At 42.5% G+C, this 23,185-nt stretch overlaps 1 protein-coding gene across 1 annotated transcript in view; it reads right to left on the bottom strand.

The window, feature by feature from the left end:
* The window catches only part of SND1 (staphylococcal nuclease and tudor domain containing 1), a 444,392-nt gene that overhangs the window by 376,529 nt on the left and 44,678 nt on the right, over nucleotides 1-23,185 (bottom strand). Inside the window, exons 9-10 of the mRNA XM_066362596.1 lie at nucleotides 20,722-20,812; nucleotides 7,532-7,645 (exon numbers count right to left, since the gene is read on the bottom strand). Coding sequence (XP_066218693.1) covers nucleotides 7,532-7,645; nucleotides 20,722-20,812 — 205 coding nt within the window. The remainder of the gene's footprint in view (nucleotides 1-7,531; nucleotides 7,646-20,721; nucleotides 20,813-23,185) is intronic.

The following is a 23,185-nucleotide window of genomic DNA, read 5'->3' as shown; positions in this document are numbered from 1 at the left end:
CCCAAATACCCAATGTCTTTCCCCTCACCATTCTGCCCCACACCTGCCACGTGACCTCCCCAGCCAGACGCAGGCTGCACCTAGGTATGAATCTTTTTACAAATGATAGGATATATATACATTCTGGAATCTTACAAAGATGGGTGAAGACCCAGCCCATAGTCTCCTAATAATTTTTTTCAGTCCTCTAACAAAGGTTTCAAGTGTTCTTCTCAAAACGCCCAGATCAAACAAAACCGAACCACACAGAACGCCTCTGCGGCGCTCAGGCACGTTCTCTGTCTTTTGATCATGCCGCTGCAGTCCCTAAAACTCCCCATTGGAATCCAGTGCGTGCTATATCCATTTCAAAGAGCTTTTGCTTCTCTCCGAGGTCCTTAATGCCAAACTGGAGTCCCTCTCTAATTTGCTGTTTGCCTTATACTCCCGTCACAAGTGCGAGATCACAGCCCGTGGGTTTACTGCCTCACCCGCTTCACTGAGGGACTGAGCCCCACAGCTTTCTGCGGGCGTGCCTCTAAGTGGCAGCATCATTTGCTTTAGGGTCCAGAGGGACCAGTCATCTTGCTTTCAGAAATCTAAACTGGAGGGAATAGGTTGAGAACCGCTTTTAATTGTGTCTAAAAGGGCCCTGAGGCCCTGTGTAAGCAATGGAGTTATTAGCACCTGAAACTGCCCAGCCTCTGACAAAAAGCCCTGAAGAATCCCAGGCCATCACTCATAATCTCCTACTTGCAGCTCATCTGCCATCAGCTGCCAGTGTAGAAGACCCAGGGGGCCGGGCTTGGGAAACACTCCACCCCTTCCCACCAAAAAAGGCAGCAGCACGGGCACTGGGAGATTAGGCAGACTGCAGCTTTAGCAAAACTGAGCCTTTTAGTGCCCAGATCCAAATAGTTAGAAGCCCTTCTGTGAAACCATTTATGTAATAAATAAGTTCACAGGGGGTAGGGGGGAGCTCACAGACAGGGTGATGGAAATTAATAAAAGGTAAAGGCACAGGACCAGGGGATGAGAGAGGCAAAGCTTCCCCTCCAGGTTTCCAAACTTCCCAGAGGCCCAAGCTGAAGGGGTGGGGTCCAGGGTGGGGGGTAGAAAGAGAAGGGGGGGGGGGGAGAGAGAGAGAGAAGCTAAGGAAAGAAGTTTGAGGGAAAAGGCCCTAAAACTGAAAGCAAACTTTCTACACTTAACATCTGGGGTTAGGTTAAATTAGGTGCCTGTTTTCAAGATAAATTTCAGTTCATCTCTGCCCTCTACAATAGCACTGCATGAGCAGACTTCAGGAGGGAACGAGTTAGCACCTTCATTGGAGGTCAGAGGGATGAATTTCATTGTCATTAACACTGCAAGTGGGACACAAAGCCCACCGCAGCCCTGGGCAATACAGCACTGGGCTTTTCAGTTACACATCAAAGCCTTCGCGCTCTAGGAGGTCCTGAGATTGCACAATGGGTTATCTCCTTTCAGGCAGTAGCTCAGACCCACAGGCTTCCTCCAAGACTTGTTTCTTTGTGGCAAACAACTGGATAAAACCAACTCTACAGTCTGCCCTCCCTATCCATGGATTCAACCAACTGCAGATCAAAAATATTGGGGGAAAGAAAAATGTTACGTTTTCCTTGACATGCACTAAGTGGTCAGGCCTACAATGGTTACATTTATATTGAGCATGCACTGACTTTTGTTGTCATTAAACAATATAGCTCAACAACTACTTACAGAGCATTTACATTGGGTTAGGTATTACAAGTAATCTAGAAATATTTCAAGTACATGGGAAACTGCTTAGGTTATATGCAAATACTACACAGCATTTTATATAAGGAAAGCAAGCATCCCCAAATTGCGGTACCCACAGCGGGCCCTGGAACCAATCCTGCAGGTACCTAGCGAAGACTGTACTGCAGGAACCCTTAACATCAGCATCCAAAAGGGCTCTCAGCCTGAAGGAGTTAATTTCTGCAGGGTCAACCCTGGATCCGCACGGAATAATCCCAAAGCACTGCCACAGAAACGGAAACGGAATCAGCAGCTTCAGCCACCCAGTTGTAATCTTTCAGAGGGAACTATTACCGCTGCTTTTAAGTCCCCTGTCACTCTTTGAAGCAATATATCAAGTTCTAACCAAAATCTGCAGCAGTTCCGGGGTGTTATTGGAAAGCAGCTGCCTAGGATGAAAACAATTCCTTTGATGGTGCTGTTTTGTCCAGAGCCCTTCCTCTGGCGCGATTAGAAAGTTACCAAAGGGGGGGGGGGGGTATAGTTAGCCATGGGTACAACCTTCTTGCCTCTATGTATAATTTAAGATAAATGAACTAGTCTCTGTACAAAAAAAAAAAGAAGATTCTAACTTACCCTGTTATCCCCATAACATATAGATGTCTCGGCAAATCTATATTAGTCGATGACACATTATATTAGAGGTTTTAAGATATGGAGAAGATTAACATTCAAAGAACTCTCCCCTTCCTTTCTTGAAAAGCAAGCCCCATTGGGTGGTCATCTGGGAGCTCGTCAGAGGCCCAGCCTGCAGCGGGAGTCAGTGCACACCATCTGCCTGCCTTTAAGGAGGCTCACGCACAGGCGTGCCCCCTTTACTACTCCGCCAGTCCCTTAACCTGTGCCTCTCCCACTCGGGGAGAATGGGCCCCAGTACCATACGCTGTCAGGATACCATTTTCTCAATTTTAAAGTCACTGACTTCCAGAATATGTCCAAAAATTAGATGGAAGGCAATCTCCCGAGTGTTTTGTGCAAGGCCTTGCACAATCCATCCATAGTCTCCAAATAACCCTTGGCCACGGTGTTTCTGCCGCTGCTGGACTATATCCCTCAATTTCTAAGCACACCTTGACATTTTCATTAGCGAGTCTACCAGCCCTGTTCTAACTAAGACAGCCACATATTCTTGCGCACACTGGGCCTTGCTCAAGGGTGCCTGGCCAAGGGGACAGGGGCTGAATTGGGAGTTGCAATTCAGACTCCCTTCTGTCTGCCAAACCATGTGTCCTGACAAGAGGCTACCTGGAGGAAGGGGAAACTTTTTCTAATTTGTACAAAGGTGCCATATGGGCTAACAGAACTCTGGCCCCAACCTCTATGTCTTGAGTACTTGACTGGTCTCCCCTGTGTAAGAAGAGTAAGACCACTGGTATACAGTAAAGAACGCTAGAAACCAATGAACTCAAAGAGATGGATGCCTGCTTGCCCAGTTGTTACAGACATAATTAAAGCCACACTGGGGTCTCCGGGTGATTTTTAACCCTACATGCGTATTATAAATCTATATGTACTCCCTTTCAGACACGAACAGAGTTGAACCTGCTACCCACTATGAGTTCTGTGAAATTCTTTAAGTGGAAAGGTAAGAACTAAATGTTCCAGTACAACAAGAGACTGTTAGTGCTATATCCACAAGTTCTCATTCACCACCCCCTTCGCGCCCAGGGCCAGGTCGCCGTCAATAGAGGCTTACCAAAAGTAACACCAGAACTTCTCACTGCAGATTAGTTTTCATCTAATATTATCTCTTTTAAATGCAAATTACTCTCATGTTTTGTAAATGCAAGTCACCAACACAAGCATACTCAAATCCAAATACACCATTCCCGTTTCAAATTCTTCAAAACAAAAAGCATGGCACACATGTCTGACATGTGGCCCCTGTCTAATTCCAAGCCCACATCTCTATTCTCTAACACTGACTATTCCAGTCACGCTAAATGATTTGCAGTTCACTATATACCCATGTATTCTCTCCCACCTCACGGGTATCCAGATGTTCACAGGACAAGCAAGATGCGGCCCTGCCTCTATTCTGAACCACACAGGCATCATACCACTGACACATTGTCCACAATGGCCATCCACCCCCTATTCCAAACACATCCAATGCTCATCAATCAGAAAGTGTCTTCTCCCCTCTTTTTACTTAGCTAACTCCAAATCACCCTTCCTCAAAGAAGCCCTCCTAGACTATGCATTCCCATAAATTCTAAACTTTTTTTTCTTAACATAAATGACATTTGTGTACTTCCCCTCCTGGACTTCCATTCCACGAGGGTCTGGTTTCCTCCCTGACTGCATCCCCAGCACCATGTCTGGTACAATGTGGCCCCCAATGTTTACCAATGATGATGAACCCATTCGTTGCATTTTTTTTTTAATTTTTTCATCCGTATCTCTCAGATGACATAGAGTCTATTTTTTTAAATAATTGAAACATTTTATTTTATTTATTTATTTATTTAGTGACAGAGACAGAGTCAGAGAGAGGGACAGACAGGAAGGGAGAGAGATGAGAAGCATCAATTCTTCATTGCAGCACCTTAGTTGTTCGTTGACTGATTTTTCATATGTGCCTTGACGGCGGGGGGGTGGGGGGGGGTGGGGGGGTTCAGCAGACTGAGTGAGCCAGCAACCTTGCACTCAAGCTGGTGAGCCTTGCTCAAACCAGATGATCCCGCGCTCAAGCTGGCGACCTCGGGGTCTCAAACCTGGGTCCTTCACATCCCAGTCCGACACTCTATCCACTGCGCCACCACCCAGTCAGGCTCATTGCACTTTTTAAAAAATATTTTCCACTGCCTTGAGAGAGAGTGGGAGGGAGGTTTGGAGGGAGAGAAAAGGGGGAAAGGAAGGAAGGAGAGAGAGAAGCATCTATTTGTTCTACTTAGTATTTCCATTTTAGCTGTGCACTCATTGGTGGCTTCCCCTACAAGCCCTATGCCAGGACAACGCTCTATCCACTAAGCAACTCAGCCAAGGCAAGCCTATCATTTGAATTTCTAAACCTGTACTGTCATTACAGTAGCCACAATCCACATGGGGCTGTTGAGCCCTAGCAATATGCTAGAGTAAGCTGAGATGTATTGCGAGTGTAAAATACAGACCAGATTTCAAAGACTTAGTAAAAAACTTGAAAATTAAGTGAAAGATCTCATTTCTTATACTCATTAAATGTTGAAATGTTTTAGATACAGTAAATAAAATGCATTAAAATTAATTTTTTAACATAGCTACTAGACAACTTAAAAAAAAAAAACAGATTGCAGTCGTTGCTTACATCATACAGCTCTCGAAGTGTTGGGCTACAGTGTCCTTTCTCCAGTCTGCTAACATTTCTTCACCTGTGAACCCCCAAGATGTATACTGTGACTCCTAGGAAGACCTCCCTCATCCACCACAACTGGGTTCTTCATCATGCCCTCCACCCGTGTGCTCAAGGTGTGTGAGTGACATTAACTCATTTATGTGACCCCTCATTAAAATCTTCTAAAGCAGGGGTCCCCAAACTTTTTACACAGGGGCCAGTTCACTGTCCCTCAGACCTTTAGAGGGCCACCACATACAGTGCTCCTCTCACTGACCACCAATGAAAGAGGTGCCCTTCCAGAAGTGTGGTGGGGGCCGGATAAATGGCCTCAGGGGGCTGCATGCGGGTCGTAGTTTGGGGTCGCCTGTTAAAGGAATATAATACATGAATAAGGGAAACCATGCCTCATTTCAATCAAAAGCCGTATGTTGTAGACTTAGAGCTAAGCCATACTTAGACCTTTCTTAAAATGGAGTAAGACTCTTAGGAGTGAAGTTAAAAAGAGAGAAAAAGAGAGATAACCTACTTTGGAGTAAAGAACAAGGAGTTCTATAAAGAGGATCCTGCCTAAACTAGAACATACAATCCAACAACTTCTCATCGTCCACTAGGCTAGAGAAAAGCCATCCGCTACACCCTGGGAAGTTCCAAAGGATCCTGGGAAAACTCAAAATCCTCAGCAACAGTTTAGTTCTCATTCCAGAAAACCTGCCACCATCCTACCTAAGCTATAACACTCCTTCCCTACCCCCCAAAAGCTATTTAAAATTCAGCTACATAGTCTAAATTAACATAATACTTCTGGCTGATGGTGCAGGCACAAAAATTAACGCTCAAGAACTTCAAAGTTGTGGTTGCTGTGGGAACCTTAATTCCAACTGCATGGCACAGATGCAGAATTGTGGATGACTCCCAACAATAAAATTGGAGATGTATATTTACTCTGTGCAACAAGGCAAAGCTACAGTAACTGAGAGCAACTTATTTTGGAATTTTGAGGCTTTTGTGCATTTAAATTCTCAACCTGACCATGGTACTGTTTGCTGCATAAACTGCCTCTTCCATGGGGAAAAAAGGGAGAGAGTGAACTGATTGGCCAGACAGGCAGAGAACGCATGCTGTATGTGTTCCCTAGGCATAATCTGATTCGAAAGACAATCACGGTATTTTTATTTTACTCTTATGGGCTGTCTGTAAACTTCATGTAAATGCAAACAGGGCATGAATCTCAACTTGTGAATGTACCAAAAGTCACGTAGACCTGAAAAACATCGGAATAACAAATTTCACGTCTTTAGTAGATGAATTTTAAAAGTATACTGCTCACAAAAATTAGGGGATCAGGGAATGTGCAGATACTCCAGTACTTGTAGTCTTTTTGTATGGTACATTTTCACCAATGAAATAAAAGTTGGTTTTTGCATCTCATTTGTATAACCAGACAACTTTCTTTGACTTGTCGTTTGCTTTTCTGATATTCTTGTTTAATAAAAAAAAATCAAATGCTTCTTTTTTTATCGCTTCATATTCATTTTGAAAGATCCTCTAATTTTTGTGAGCAGTATAGATAACACTAACTTCAGCCACACTGCTTAACTTATGAAAACTGTCCAGACACGTCCCAATGTCACTGACTCTCACCCACTTCTATGACCAGTCAACACAGTCACATACACTAGTCATCAGAGGGCAAAACCAGGAGTTGTAAAGGTGTCTGTAACAACAAGGCAGGAAACAAAAGAATGACCAACCTCAATTCCTACTCCCAGCTCTCATAACTCATAACAATGGAAAGAAAATGACTTCAAAATTTAAGACAAAATTGCCTGCAGACTACCAAGTGTTAGTTTTCATCCTAAGTGTGAGTTCTCACAACTGTTACTCCCAATCAGACACACAGGCCAGGCAAGCACCTACGCTTCCAGAGGAGCTACCAAAGAGCACAAAACGGTGTGACTAGTAATTATACTATAGTTACACTTGCAGAGGAGTAGCTGACCCCAGAGACTACATATAGCAAGACAAATTTCTTCCAAGAGCAAAAACACGTGAACCTATCAAAGCAAAATAACCAGGAGAGTCAGGCCTTACTACCATGCACATGAGATGCAGACCTTCTTCACTCCTCATTCTCAGGGAAAGAAGAGTTCCCTCCTAAAACTCGTCCACCACCTCCCATATCCCAACCTTAACTCCTGGAAAGCCTCCACAGGGGGCATGCCAGCACGGCCCATCCACAATGGAATGGAGCAATGAGTGTGGTTCAGGAGAAACTGAGGCCTGCCCAGGAACAGCTGGGCATCAAATAGTAGGAAATACTCTGGAGATTTCATCCTCGTCCTTTAGCATTCTCAGACACAGGTACCACCTTTAACTAATTCTCTGCGTCCTTCCACGGGCTGTGAGAGACCATCTCCACTGCTCCCCTATTCTCACCTGCATGTTCTCCCCCTCCAACCTCGGTGGCCGGATGCTGGACAGGTGGATAGTCTTGTAGTCACCAGAGTTCAGCTTCACAACTATGGCATCAGCATTCAGCACCTGCATCACCTGTGGGAAAGAAGGCAGAAATGCTTAAACCTGCTTCAGTGGCCCCGTATCACAGCACACATGCTAGAAAACAAAGCCCTTCCCCCTCCACCCCCAGACACGGGGAGAAAAGTGAGACCACTAGCACTGGCATAGATCTATTACCATCCTTTATGAGGCAACAATGTTGTAAAAAACTAGGCTACAACTGCCAGTCCCCAAAGACTTGATTACAATTTCTCAACGATCGAGCAGAGTCTATATCATTCGTAAAGATGGTCAATCTTTTATCTTTGGCCCTGACCAAGAAATGTAGTTAACAAAGCTTACAAGCTGGAAATCTGGTCTCTACATGGTCATTGAAGATTTTCCTAGACACAGGCTCTAAACTAAAATCAATCAATATCTCAACATGAACCTAGGAAAAGAGGCAGGAGCTGGATTAGAAGAAGGGACCAGTAGCAGATGAGAAAGCAAAGTCGGATGCCCGAGAGAGAGCTGGAAAATCAAAAGCAAGTGAAGGGCAAAAAGAGTTGTCATCTCAGCGTGGAAAAGATGTCAATCTCACAGGCAGAAACATTCACTTGCTAAGACAGGACTTCAGCTACTCTGAAAGCCACCTTTTCAGAACATTACTAGGGGCATCTTTGTTTTGGAACACCAAATCAGGGCCGCTGGACCCCACGCTCGGCTGAACGTGATTAACTTCCAGTCTGAGGTAACTTACAGGGACAACTATTCAAAGGGCAAAAGCACAGCCACTTCTCTGTAGAGGTTATCAGGACACTCCACTAATGTGCAGAGAATAAGATTCAATTGAAACCAGGCGAGGACCGTATCAGAGTTACAGCTAAAACCCACAATTCAGCCAGCAGTCTATAATTCACCCAATTATACTCACAGCCTGTTGTTACAAGGCTGTTCTTTTTTTTTTTTGCAAGCAACACTTTGCTACAAGATAGCTATTGATTACAAAACAGTGTCACAATCTACTTCATCTATAAAATCAAAACCACCTCTTCCAGGCTTCAATCAGACCCCATCAAGATCCAACAGAGAACCAGAACAAACTACAGGGCCAGCTGCCACGTGAGAGCAAACACCCCAGTGAAACAAAAGGAGCAAGGCTCCCCGCCCCCCTTCGCTGTGGATAAAAGAGCCCTCGCTCACTATTCCCTGGAAGGCTTGAGGTCTTTGACAATGAATATACCCCATGTACTTGCAGACTCCTCCAATGGCTGTCCTCTACCTCTTTCAAAAGAACCAACTAACCGCACACCAAAAGGAGTGATTTAAGGGACAATTGGAAGAAACAGCAAAAAGCAAAACAAGCAACAAAGTATGCCTACAGGAAACAGCAGGAGGAAGTGCCATCAAACAGAATGGATGAAATAGGAAAGACGGTCGCTGGAATTGAGCTATAACCCACAGATGGCTGGCTGGGGCTGGTGGACGGGGCCATCCCTGGGTTTTACCACTGTGAGTAATGGAGGCGGGTAGAGAAAACACAGCCACTGATGGGGAAAGTAACAGAGGACTGAGGAACAGCTGAGTAGACTGGGCAGGAAGGGGCAATACATAGTTTTTACTTACATTACTGGGGTAACACTGGTTAATAACAATGTATAAATTTCAGGTGTACAACATTATAGCTTGACATCTGTATATATTCAATGTGTGCTCACCACCCCAAGTCTAGTTTCCTTCTGTTACCATACTTTGACCCCCTCCATCCTCCTCCAGCCCCTCCCTAATTTCCCACTATAACCTGTAGCCCTGAAAGCAGCACAAAGCCAGTCTCCACTACCACAGCCAGCCTGCTGGAACCTTGATGACAGGTCTGAGAATCACTAAAAATCAAACCACCAGAACCCAAAACTCACCTGGCCAGAAAAAGTTGGTAAAGCCCACGGGTAATCATGGTCTTTGGCCACACCAGGACCAAGTCAAGATAAGGGCTGATTATGGAGGTCTAGTAGTACCAAGGGGCATAGGACCCTCCAAATCAAAGAGCTCCTCACGCCAGCAAATCACAAGAACATGCCCATGAGTGTGGAACTTAAAAACAATCCACAGATATAACCAAAAATACAGATTCAGTAACCGAATGAAAAAAGTGCATCTTGAAATTTCCACTACCACTAGCCATTAATGCCAAGTAAAAATGCCCATCATAATGAAAACCTCCTCTCGTTCCCTAAAAAGACTCCAGCGGTAACTTGGAGAACTGACCAAAACAGTAAAAGATGATTTCCTTACCCTTTAAAATCCCTCACTTGGGTGAGAGAAAACAAATTATAAAATGGATGACAGAACATTCTAAGGACGAGGTATCCATGATACATGTTATGCTGCTCTCCTACCTTTAAACCAAGAAAGCTGTGCCAAGCAAAACAGCTAAGTAAAGCAAATCAATACTGTTCCTCCCTCAAAGTACAGGGCCACTGCCCAAAGGACAACAGGGCAACTGTCAGGCATCTCGGATGAACACACATTTCCTAAATTTCAATGATAAACAGAGCTACGCATTGCTCTCACACCAAAACTAACTCTTATTAAATTGCCAATAGCCAAAAACATTGAGAAATTTCTATAATCAAGATATGAGAAGTCTCTAGACATGAGAAGTCTCCACTTACTAGTCATGCTCTGAGAGAAATAAAACTAGGGCAAGTACCATACTGTTCACACCTTCACTCCCTGATTATACAACGTGAAGATCTAAGCATACCCCTGTGACAAGTTACTGGTGTTCGTCACCCCCTGTAATCGTTAGCAGTAGCAGTGGCAGCAGCGAATGGATTCTTGGAGCTGTAAATTTCAGGCCTCGGCAGCAGACTCTCTGCTCGGCATCTCCCTGATTAGAAACCTCCTCTTCAAGACCTGCACGCTGATGCCGCCAGCTAAATGAGGTTTGGCTTCTGGTGAAGGGGTGTGTGGTGAGTATGTGGTGAGTGCATGTGTGTGTGTCCGTGTGTGTGTATTTAAGGGGGATTTATGACTTTTCATTCCTCTCTAAATTGTGTCATTACTGTCCAGAGAACAAGCAGCTCCAGAGCTGAGGCATGGAAAAGGCAATAAAATAGTGGTTACAGTCACGTGCCGTGCAGTAAGTGAAATGCAGAGTGGATTACTACCCAGAGCCTGCTCATCAGCACCGTTATGCACCGCATTTGTAACAGTGGGTATTTCTTCGGGTGCTTTTCATCAGGTAAGTCTAAGTATACCCACATCACTCACACACAAGCTACTACCCTACTCAACCTACCCACATACAACCACCAGCCCAGGAGATAACCTAAGGCACAGGAGCAGACAGCTACACTGAAAAAAAGTCACCAGCTGGACTCAAAATACATGCCCTAAATCCAAATCCTTCCCCATTTCCTGAAACCCAACCATAAAAGGAGAAATGAGTGGTTTAATAATGACGAGTGTAGGCTAAGGGCTGCCACAAGTCAGGAGAAGTGCACAGTGCTGGCAGGGGCGAGGGACATCCATCCCTATCTCTGGTCTCCAGCCACACGCCCTGCCTGTGGAGCCGGTGATCACTGGGTGGTGAAGGGCTGCTGCTGATCAACTCCTTCAAAGCCGCAATGCATATAAAACAATCGAGAAGAGCCTACAGCATCCTCCTGTGCTACAGAGACACTCAGACTAGCTCTCCAGACACAAGAAGCTGGCTAAATTATCAGCCCCAGATAGGAATAAAAGGACCAGCAGCCCAAAAGGGGTTTTCTACAGTTAGCAGCAGAGAGTGCTCTAGAAGGGGCCACTGGGAAGGGGACACCAAATATCCTTTCCACTCTCTGAAATCATGACATGCAGCTGCTTCTCCTGCTCCCTAGGGCTGTATGCTATGTCTCTTCTCCCAGAGCTAGTCCTGGGAGTGCTACAGAAGCAACACCAAAAGTGGGTGAAATCAGGATACCCCACAACTATTACAGCAATGGCCTGCAGTCACGACAGTCTCTTCCCCATCCCCCAGGAGAGCCCAGCTGCTACCCTGTGTCCTCAACAAAGTGCAAAGCGCAACAATTTCCTGATGAAAATACCTCTAAGCACCTGAATATGATCAAACAAACTGGGCACTATGGCAAGTACTTCAAAGGAAACCAGACATCAGACAAATTCCCATCGAATGGCATCCTACAAAATACCAGACCAGGACTCCTCGAAACTGTCAACGTCATCAAAAGCAAAGAGTCTGAGAAACTGCCGTATCCAGGAGGAGCCCGATAAGCCGCAAGCACCACATGTCACATGCTATCGTGATGAGATTCCGGAACACAAAACAGATGTGGAGAAAAACGAAAGTGATCTGACTAAAGCACAGACTCCAGCTGATAATAACCCGTCGATACTGGTATGCTGCTTCCGTCGATGTGCCACACTCACGTCAGATAATGGCGGGAAAGACTAGGCAGGGGAGGCAATGCGGGGACTCTGTCTGTCTGCCGCCTTCTTTTTTTGTAAATCTAAAACTGTTCTAAAAAATAATGTCCCAATTTTGAAAGCCAGGTATTTTTCACAAATCTTTGGTACTTCATTTTCTTATCAGCAATCAGTTTGCTAACTGAAGCTAGAAACCAAGTCTTGATCTCTTTTTGATATGAGGCCAGTCTCCCAACCAGACTGACTTCATCTGAAAGCCGTGTGACAAACAAGTCACGGGAGTGGGCTAGTATTTTTTTTGTTCTCTCCACATCACCAAACGGGAATATAATGAAAAAGTCCAGATAATGCCAAAAGTATTAAGAGGTATCCTTGCTTAGGAACCATCTTAGAGAGACATGATAATGAACCTGAGCTATGACGGGCTGTGCAGTGACAATAATCAGGACCCAACCAAGTAGGTCCAAGAACCTCCTGCATCCACGCATAGCTTGTCACCTCACCTCTAAACAGGACATGGCACCAATACTGGACAGCTACAACTTCAGGCAGCCTTTCCAACAGAGCCCTTGAGGGTAAGCTCCTTGGGAGCAGAAACCACTTCCCTGTCTTTTGAATCACCTCAAAGTATCCCTTTCAGCGCTCTGTAGTTTTAAGCACTTAATTGGTACAAAAAAACCCAGGTAGAGGCCTCTAACCAGGCAGGACAGTGAGCACTGAGCACACTCCACCTCCTGAGGACACGCTGCCACTCCTCACCCCCACCCCCGCCGTGTTATTCAGGTCTGTGAAATCTGCAAGGCCTAAGCATCCAGCAGCAGGGACAGGGATGCCAAGCCACGTGCTCAGGGGACCATATGGCTACAAACAGCACAGATCAGCTAAAACGCCACAGGGAAGGTAGGCAGGAAGGACAGGCACAAAGTCTCAAGCAGGCTCAGCTAGATAATCACTGTGAAGTGAACACGCTCCTCTGCTAACCAGGGGAGACAAGAAGGGCCTTCTCCTGCATTTCCTCGCTGAAGAAGGGACCCTGCTTAAGCAGAGACGGGAGCCAGACTTTCAGTAGGCCACACGCTTCAAGATACTTTGTTGAGTTTCAAATTTCTTACAACTGAGAGTCCTGGACAACAGTCTGATCTATGGTGTAGCCTCAGTTGCAGAAATCACCTACCAGAAGCATTCAGTTCAAGAGTTCCTAGGTCGCCTTTCACAGGCTTTCCAGGCTACTTAGCTGTTCCCTCCACAATGAATTCCTAAGAGACAGGGTGTCTGCTGAAGAGAGAGAACCACTATTTGTTCAGGCCTTGTCGTCATCTACAAGCAGAATTCTTCAGCAAGAACTTACAGGACTGTCAGACTATGTTCATGAAGGTCCCAGGCATCTTAGATACTTTTTACATTTCCTTGACATTAACAGGCATTTTAAATCAGGTAAAATGACTACAAAACTGCAGTTGGGTTCTAGGTTATGAAAAGAAATGCAGATCAGTTTTTCCTTTTACGTTTACTGCTGATATCCTGTGTTCTACAATAGGGGTTGGCAAACTATGGTCCAAGGGCCATCCAGCTCACTGCCTACTGTTGTAAATAAAGTTTTATTGAAACACCCCCATGCATATTCATTCACATATTGTCTATAGCTGTTTTCTTGCTACAGTGGCACTGTTGAGTAGTCACAACAGAAACCATATGGCTCATAAAACCTAAAATATTATCATATGGCCCTTTAAGAAAAAGTTGGTCAACCTCTGTTCTATAACATATTAGAAAAAGCACATACATAGGGATATACACTGGTTAACATTTCTGGAGAGCTATTTGGCAAATACACTCCAAAACATTCCTAAGGAAATAAGTGTCCTTTACACAGAGATTTATCCCATTTTCTAAATATTGGAAGAATTATAAACTATATGAATGTCAACCTATTGGAGACTGGTTAAATAAATTATGACGCGGCCCTACAATGGAGCAGAGCATTATAACAAACTAAAGCAAGCTCAAACATTTACTTTGGTTCCCTCCCTAAATAACTCTAAACAAAAATAAAGGGATTTATTGTATTGCCATAGGCTCAAAAGGACAAAGATTAATAGGAGGAAAGAACACAGCAACAAAACTTTGGAAGCTGGAAAGCAGATGTATGGGTGGTAACAGTCTCTGCAGACTCACAAGCGCTAAATCCTGAGCTAGTGGTGAGTAAACACAAGAGTCACTCTGATTTATACTACAGAATTCCCCCAGTCATCACAACTAGGACTGGCTTAAAATTTATGTAAGAAGCACCTGGGCTTCAAGATGAACACCCACACCTAAGTCCACTGCTTCTAACGCAGTGCTCAATACTTCAATCTTAAATAAGAGAAACAACCAAGGATCACCAGCTAGCTGAGGAAAAACTTAAAAAGAGCAATACAAAAATTTTATTCACAGATAGGAATACCAAGAGTTAAAAATGGCTGCATCAAGAAAGAGGAAAAACTAATCAGTTCATTCTTTAATAAGCCCATAGAGTTCTTTAAACTTATATTACAGATAAAACTTATATACAGAAGATTACAGATCAGTACTACTCAGAAGTAGCCACAGGAGCACAGACCAGAACATAAATCAACTACACTGAGAACCCTGCTGGAGTTTTTTCTGTGGCGAGCTTTCCTTGAAGAAAGGAGCAATGCCTTGATTTACATTCTGGCCCGGCTCTTTATGTCACATCAAGGCACTCGGAGAAAAATGAATATAGATGAAGGGTCAACAAACTTTTTTGTTAAGAGCAAGAGAGCAAATATTTTAGGCTATGCAAGCCATATGGTCTCTCATAACTCCTCACCTCTGCCACTATCTCACGAACACAACTACAGACATATGTAAGGAACAGATGTGGCTACATCCAGTTTACTCATAACACTGAAATCTGATTTCAGCTAAATTTTATGTGCCACAAAACATTTATTTTTTAATGTAAAATCCATTCTTAGCTTGCAGACCATACAAAGTAAGTGGTGGGCCAAACTTGGCCCTTGGACCACAGTTTGCCAACCCCTGTGACACAAAGTATGATAAACTTTGCTTAAAATAAAATAATATGAACAACTATATGCCAACAAATTGGACAATCTGGGTGAAATGGATAAATTTCTAGAAACATACAATCTTCCAAAACTGAATCAGGAAAACTCAGAAAACCTGCATAGACCAATTATAACTAATGAAATCAAAGCAATAATCAAAAACCTCCCAGTAAACAGAAGTCCTGGACCAAATGGCTTCAGAGGTAAACTTCATCTAACAGTCAAATTAGAAATAACACTTATCCTTCTCAAACTCTTTCAAAACATTCAAGAGGAGAGAAGACTTGCAAAGCTCTTTTTATAAGGCAGCATTATCCTAATTTCAAAGTCAGATAAAGACATTACAAAAAAAAGAGAGAGAAAGAAAATCATACTCCTGATGAACATAAATGCTAAAATTTCCAACAAAATATTAGCAAATCAAATCTAGGAACATGCTAAAGAGATCACACACCATGATCAAGTGGGATTTATTCCAGTGATGCAAGGTTGGTTCAATAGTCACAAATCAATAAATGTGATATATCATATAAACAAAAGGAAGGATAAAAATCACATGATCGTATCAATAGATGCAGAAGAAGTATATTTGATAAAACCCAGTACCCATTTATGTTAAAAACTCTCAGCGAAGTGGAAATAGAGGAAACATACCTCAATGTAATAAAGACTATATATGACAAACCCACAGCCAACATCAAACTCAATGGGCAAAAACCACAAGCGTTTCCCTTAAAAGATCAGGAACAAGACAGGTGTGTCCACTTTTACCACTCTTATTCAACACAGTACTGGAAGTCCTAGCCACAGCAATCAGACAAGAAAAAAGAAATAAAAGGCATCTAAACTGGAAAGGAAGATGTAAAACTGTCATTATTCACAGATGACACTATCTTGTACATAGAAAACACTAAAGATTACGCCAAAAACCTAGTAGATCTAATAAATAAATTCGGCAAAGTAGCAGGATACAAAATTAATATTCAAAATGGGTGACATTTTTATACACCAATAATGATCAGAAAGAAAACAATCCCATTTACTATTGTACCAACAATAACAAAAAAGGTATCAAGGAATAAGTTTAACCAAAGAGGAAGAAGACATACTAAAAAAATTATAGGACATTGAAGAAAGGCACTAAAGAAGATATAAATAAGTGGAAGCATATACCTTGTTCACGTATAGGAACAATAAACATCATTAAGACGTTCATACTACCCAATGCAATCTATAGATTCAATGCAATTCCTATTAAAATGCCAATGGCATATTTCAGTTCTATAACAAATATTATAAAAATTTATACAGAACCAAAAAGGACCCTGAATAAACTCAGCTATCTTAAGAAAGAACAAAATTGGAGGTATCACAATATCTGATATCTACAAGGCCATTGTAATCAAAATAGCCTAGTACTGGCAGAAGAACAAGCACACAGATCAATGGAACAGAACAGAGAATCCAGAAGTAAACCCACAACTTTGTGGTCAATTAATATTTGACAAAGGAGGTAAGAGAATAAAATGGAGTAAAGACAATCTCTTCAATAAATAGTGTTGGGAAAATTAGACAGGTACATGCAAAAAAAAAAAAAAAAATGAACCTAGACCAGCTTATACCATACACAGGAATAAACTCATAATGGGTAAGACTTAAATTTAAGTCACAAAACTATAAAAATCCTTAAAAAAAAAAACCACAGCCCTGGCCGGTTGGCTCAGCGGTAGAGCGTCGGCCTAGCGTGCGGAGGACCCGGGTTCGATTCCCGGCCAGGGCACATAGGAGAAGCGCCCATTTGCTTCTCCACCCCTCCGCCACGCTTTCCTCTCTGTCTCTCTCTTCCCCTCCCGCAGCCAAGGCTCCATTGGAGCAAAGATGGCCCGGGCGCTGGGCATGGCTCTGTGGCCTCTGCCTCAGGCGCTAGAGTGGCTCTGGTCGCAATATGGTGACGCCCAGGATGGGCAGAGCATCGCCCCCTGGGGGGCAGAGCACCGCCCCTGGTGGGTGTGCCGGGTGGATCCCAGTCGGGCGCATGCGGGAGTCTGTCTGACTGTCTCTCCCTGTTTCCAGCTTCAGAAAAATGAAAAAAAAAAAAAAAAAAAACCACAGGCAGTAAAATCTCAGACATTTCTTGATTCTTGTAGCAATAGTTTTGCTGATATATCTCCTAGGGCAAGGGAAACAAAGGAAAAAAAATAAACAAATGAGACTACATCAAACTAAAAAGCTTTTGCACAGCAAAAATAAAAAACAAAAAAACCCAACAAAATAAAAAGAAAACCCACTGAATAAGGGAACATATTTGCCAATGACACATCTCATAAGGGGTTAATTTCCAAAAAATATAAAGAATTTAACTCAACACCAGGAAGACAAACAATCTAATTAAAAATGGGCAAAGGACCAGAATAGACACTTCTGTAAAAAGGACACACAGACAGCCAACAGACATATGAAAAAATGCTCAAGTCATTAATCATCAGAGAGAAATAAATGAAACCACAATGAGATATTACCTCACACCTGCCAGAATGGCTATCATCAATAAATCAACACACAGCCTGACCAGGCAGTGGAGCAGTGGATAGAGCGTCGAACTGGAATGCAGAGGACCCAGGTTCGAGACCCCAAGGTTGCCAGCTTGAGTGCAGGCTCATCTGGTTTGAGCAAAAGCTCACCAGCTTGGACCCAAGGTCGCTGGCTCGAGCAAGGAGTTACTCGGTCTGCTGAAGGCCCGTAGTCAAGGCACATATGAGAAAGCAATCAATGAACAACTAAGGTGTTGCAACGAAAAACTGATGATTGATGCTTCTCATCTCTCTCCGTTCCTGTCTGTCTGTCCCTATCTATCCCTCTCACTGACTCTCCCTCTGTTCCTGTAAAAATAAATAAATAAACAAACAAATAAACAAACAAACAAATGCTGGTAAGGATGTGAAGAAAATGACTGAACAATATTGGTGAGAATGAAGACTGGTGCAACCACTATGGAAAACAGTGTGGAGCTTTCTCAAAAAATTAAAAATGTAATTGTCTTTTGACCCAGCAATCCCACTTCTGGGAATATATCCTAAGAACCCCAAAACACTAATTCAAAAGACTATACGCACTCCTATATTTACTGCGGTGTCATTTACAATACTCAAGATCTGGAAATAGCTCAAGTGCCCATCAATAGGTTACAAGACTCAAGATCTGGAAATAGCTCAAGTGCTCATCAGTAGGCCCCCCCCCTTTTTTTTTTGCATGTACTTGTCTAATTTTCCCAACACTGTTTATTGATGCAGTACATTTACACAATGGAATACTACATGGCCGTAAAAAAGAAAGAGCTCTTATCTTGTGCACCAGCATAGACAGACATAAAGGTTATTACGCTAAGTGAAATAAGCCAGTCAGAGAAAGACCAATACCACATGACCTCACTTATATATAGACTCTTAATTAACACAATACACTGGCGAACAAAATATAAATAAAGTCATGAACACATGGAACAGACTGAGACAACTGTCAGAGAGGAGGGAGGACTGGAAAAAAGGTGAAGGGATTAAGCCAAAAACACATGTAAGTAATACACACACACAGACAACAGTGTGGTGATAGGCAGAGGGAACAGAGACTGGGGGGTGGGGGGTGGCGGTGGGCAGAGGAGTGGGGGAAAATGGGGACAGAAAGAGACTTTGCATGAGGGAATGGGCACACGGTGCACTGTACAGATGATGTTTTGCTGAGTTGTACACTTGAAACCTGTATGGTTTTGCGAACCAATGTCACCCCAATAAATTCAATTAAAAAAATAAAAAAAATAAAAAACTGAATCATAGTAGTTTATCTAATATAAGTGTTTTTTCTTCTCTTTTTTATGCATTTCTGTTTTTAAAACAATGCTGAAGAATTTCAAAAAAAAAAGTTTTAAAATCGTTTATTTACCCTCATATACATTTTTCTCTCTATTCTCTAAGCAGGCCTATATCCCAATGACCTAAATATATGTTTAAGATATTACAGGAGAATGATTACTCCTCCTAATCCTTATTCAAATAGTTATTAAAAGCAACATCCTCTATCCTGAAATTGTAATGAATGAAACCTGATTGTAATGATAAAAAAGCAATACCATGTTTTAAAACTAAACATAAAAGACCAAAAACAAAGAACAGATTCTGGGATCCTGGATTTAGAAATGGAGGAAGTGTTCCTACACCAGCTCTCCCTTTTCTAGTTACCAATAAACTCCTATTGAAGATCAATGCAAAGCTACTGACTCAGTCATCTAATATTTTCAATTTCTTCTGCAGCGTCTTAGTTCCCCACCCAGCAAAGGCCCAAAAGCCTCAAAATCTTCTAGGTTTCTCTACTACTAAGGAGGGGCGGGTAGGCACAGCACAGGGTCATTTGGCTCTCCCAAGCCTCATCTACATGACGTGACTAATATCACAGGGCCCCAAAGTGATGACGGTGAAAATGGAAGGCCTGCCTCCCCTGGTGAGTGAATGAGCATCCTTTCATCATGTAGCTACAGTCTGTGAACAGAACAGGTTACAGGAAACATAAACACAACCAGTAAGTTCCAATCAGACAGAACAGCCACCACGTCCAGGTTCCCAAGCCAGCAGTGCCCTCACAGAAGGAAAGCAGGATCCGCTGTAGTCTGTGTCAGAATGGGAATATGCACAGGGAGTATCCAACCAGGACGACTCCCGCTGACGTCCACTAAAAGGCGCAGTTACAGTTAACTTGACCACTGCTTGGAGACCACATACTAGAAGATGAAAAGGGGCCATTTGACCACTCTGTGACCTATTGCCTTGGGCATCATAAAAAAGAAAGTGAAGAAATTCAGCCAATTCCTCAGAGACTTTGTTAAAATTTTACCATTCTAAGAGAAATCGTTCTAAGATTTCTTTCAAGCTGACAGTGCCACCTAGTGGCTGCCTATCTTAAACTGTTAGGCGAGGATATGAATATTTAACTACTTTAGTCCATAAAGACAAAGCTTCCAGCATTTCTTGCCAAAAGTAAAGACAGGTTGGAAAACATGGCAGCACTTGGGGAAAGTGAGGACAGCAGGCTTACCCCTCAAGATACCCAACTCTAAGAAAAAAACTCATTTATAGCACCCCTGCTAAAAACCAAACACTATATTAAGTAGCTCTAGTTCCCATCAAAGAAATCCATCCCAGGACACCACAGTGGAGAGCTTACAGAAAAAAAGCATCTCATAAGAAGAAATTCAAAACAACAGGAGTCCCACAACAGAAAAAGAGAAACCTGAGGTCGTATACACGTGGGCAGAGGAAATCTAAGAGTATGCCGTGGGCTAAGCAGACAAAAAGGACCCCTGCAATGTGAGTAATGTTTCAAACAGCGATGTCCACAACTTTAACCCATGAACTTCTAATGAAGTTATGCAAATTTACAAAAAGAAATGTAAAGTTTTTACAGTGTCTAAGCCGTACAATAAACACACGCAGGTAGGTGCCATGATGCACGTACCTCTACACACCCCTGCCTTGCCTTGAAATAAAAGTGCTTCAGTTCTTGATCGACTGTTCAGATTTTTGTGTTATCAGTAACCTGACAACAATCCCTATGCATCTCAAGATGCTAAGAATGACTCACCTTGGCAACAAACTGCTTGTCCTTTTGGTCCAAGTTAGCAGTGGGAGCCACATAGTCTCTCCATATTCTCAGCCTGCGTTCCTTGGCAAACCTGAAACAAAGCAAGGATGCAAATCACATTAGGTTGGCAAAGGGAACCCACCATCCCCATGAGAGCTAACAGTACAGAATCCAACCCAACCTCACAGACAAGGCACCCAGGAGAAAGGCTACCAGTCAAGCCAGAACAAAGGGTGACAACAGCTGCAAGAAAAAGGTCTAAGCAACTGTAACTACCCAAGATGCATAGATAAACCCTAAATCTATGGCTAGTAGATTCGGTCTAAATATGCAATTTTATGGGTATGGACAGTTCAAGTCCACCTTGATCATTAGCTCTCTGGCTTACGCAATCCTCCTGGGTGACTACTACATGCGAGGCACTGGAATGACAAACACAGAGCAGGTACTCTTTTAAATGGGGCGAATACACATACTAAACAAACAAATACACACGGTGGGGCAAAAGTAGGTTTATAGTTGGTCCTATGGAAAATAACACAACAATTAATAAATAACAGTAGAATAATAAACTGTCTTTTGTGTTCTTACAACTGTAAATCTACTTTTGCCCCACCCTGTATTTTTTTTAAAAACACAGGTCTGCTCAACTTCCACTTCAATGATGAAAAGGTTATCAGCTACCCAAATCCTATGTAAAAAACAAGAACAAAATTGTCACTGCAGTGTAGCTAAAAAGTAAGAAAAATGGACAGAACCATAATAGAAGCTCACTAACAAAAGTTTAAAAACCATATGGGCAGAAATTTTTCAAAGTCCTCAGCCCAGTAGATAGTCTTTGTGTCAGACTAAGAGAGGTAAAGGGAATACTGCAAAGCTGTAAAGAATAAATCAATGAGCTGCTGTCTCAAGTATTTACAAATAAATGGATACATGTGCAGGGAAGAGGAACTATTATTTCTGAAAACAGTACTGAAACCGTTTTTTTTAAGAAACACTGAAATAGAAGACAAAGCAGCATGTAGTAGCTGTAAAATACACAAAGTACGTCAACATATTTACCACCAACACACCTAAGTCAAGTGCAGCCCGCACAACAGCAAACGAGTATGATTGGTGTTCCTTGGTCTAACCCTCCTTTATAATGATGAGCACTCTCTGAGAAACCCATAAACTCTCCTGTCGATGTTGTAAAACATGTAGACACCACTGTCGTTACACTCTCTTCAGAGAGAGGCAGGGACTTAAAGAATGCAATAAAAATTATCAACTGAAATAATAATTTAGAATAATGGACTGACAGGATTTTCTAAACAAAAAATAAACTGAACAACACAGAAAAGACAAATATTTGAATGCTGAACTTGATGAAAGTATTACATCTTTTCAATTTAATTATGGAATATAAAGACGAATACAACTTTTATACAATAATTGTGTTTTTCCTAATCAGACTGTCTACCTTTGTCAGAAATCCTCTATCAAATGCCCCAGATTAAAATCCACTTTTATAAAAAGTTGCAAGTACTCCTGCTCACAGGTGTATAAGGATGCAAAAGACTTAGAAGAAAGGAAGAAAATTATAGCCATTCAATTCATGTTCTTGCATATCTCTTAGCTGTGCCTCAGAGGCAAAAACGTAATGTTAGCGACACCAGTATAATTTTACGATTATGAAATGAGACGTACAACCAGCCTCTAGAGTGGAACATCATCGTCAGCGGTCAGTAGTCTGCTTAATGTACCCTAGGAGGTGGTGGCTGTGACTTCCAGAACTAATCATCTCTATTCATTTACTCTTGTTACCTGCTTCGTTTTCTTCCATGAGGTTCAACTACACCTGGAAACACTTGGCCCTGACACTTAAAATCACCACCAATCTTTGAAATATCCACTATCGTTTTTCTGAAAATAAGTTATTTCTATATCTGAATCTAGCTAAACATATGTCGACAACACCTCACAGTTGCATTAGTATTTAACAGTTAAAACATATTTTTAAATAAATGAGGGCATTAGGCCTCACAACAGTACTGAATGGGCCCACAGACTATCTTTCTATCAATATCCTTGCCTCCAGCCTGCTTGTTTGGGAGTAGGTGGTAAGCGATTTCACTGTCCTCAAATGAACCTCAAATTTATTTCATCCCAAATGCTTGAAACCTGGAATTTGAGAAGCTTTAGAAAAAAAAAAAAAAAAAGTGACCTGAAAACATTTAAAAAGCACATTAGGTGAAGAATAATGTCTGAGTAAAAATCTAGGTCCTTACTACACAGCATTGGTTTCGACTAAACTTGAAGACTTACAAGTCCTCTATGAGATCCCAGCCTCTCTTGGAATTTCCCTAGCCCTTTGCTGAAATAAAACAGACACAGATGTAGTAGATGGCTGGCTGAGGGATCACTAAATTTCTTTCCTTAAAGATCCTTAACAAGATCATTGGCTGGGAAGGTTCCCTGGCAG

The sequence above is a fragment of the Saccopteryx leptura genome, chromosome 2, assembly GCF_036850995.1.
Source record: "Saccopteryx leptura isolate mSacLep1 chromosome 2, mSacLep1_pri_phased_curated, whole genome shotgun sequence".
Classification (NCBI taxonomy): domain Eukaryota; kingdom Metazoa; phylum Chordata; class Mammalia; order Chiroptera; family Emballonuridae; genus Saccopteryx; species Saccopteryx leptura.
This window is presented reverse-complemented; position numbering and strand designations above follow the sequence as displayed.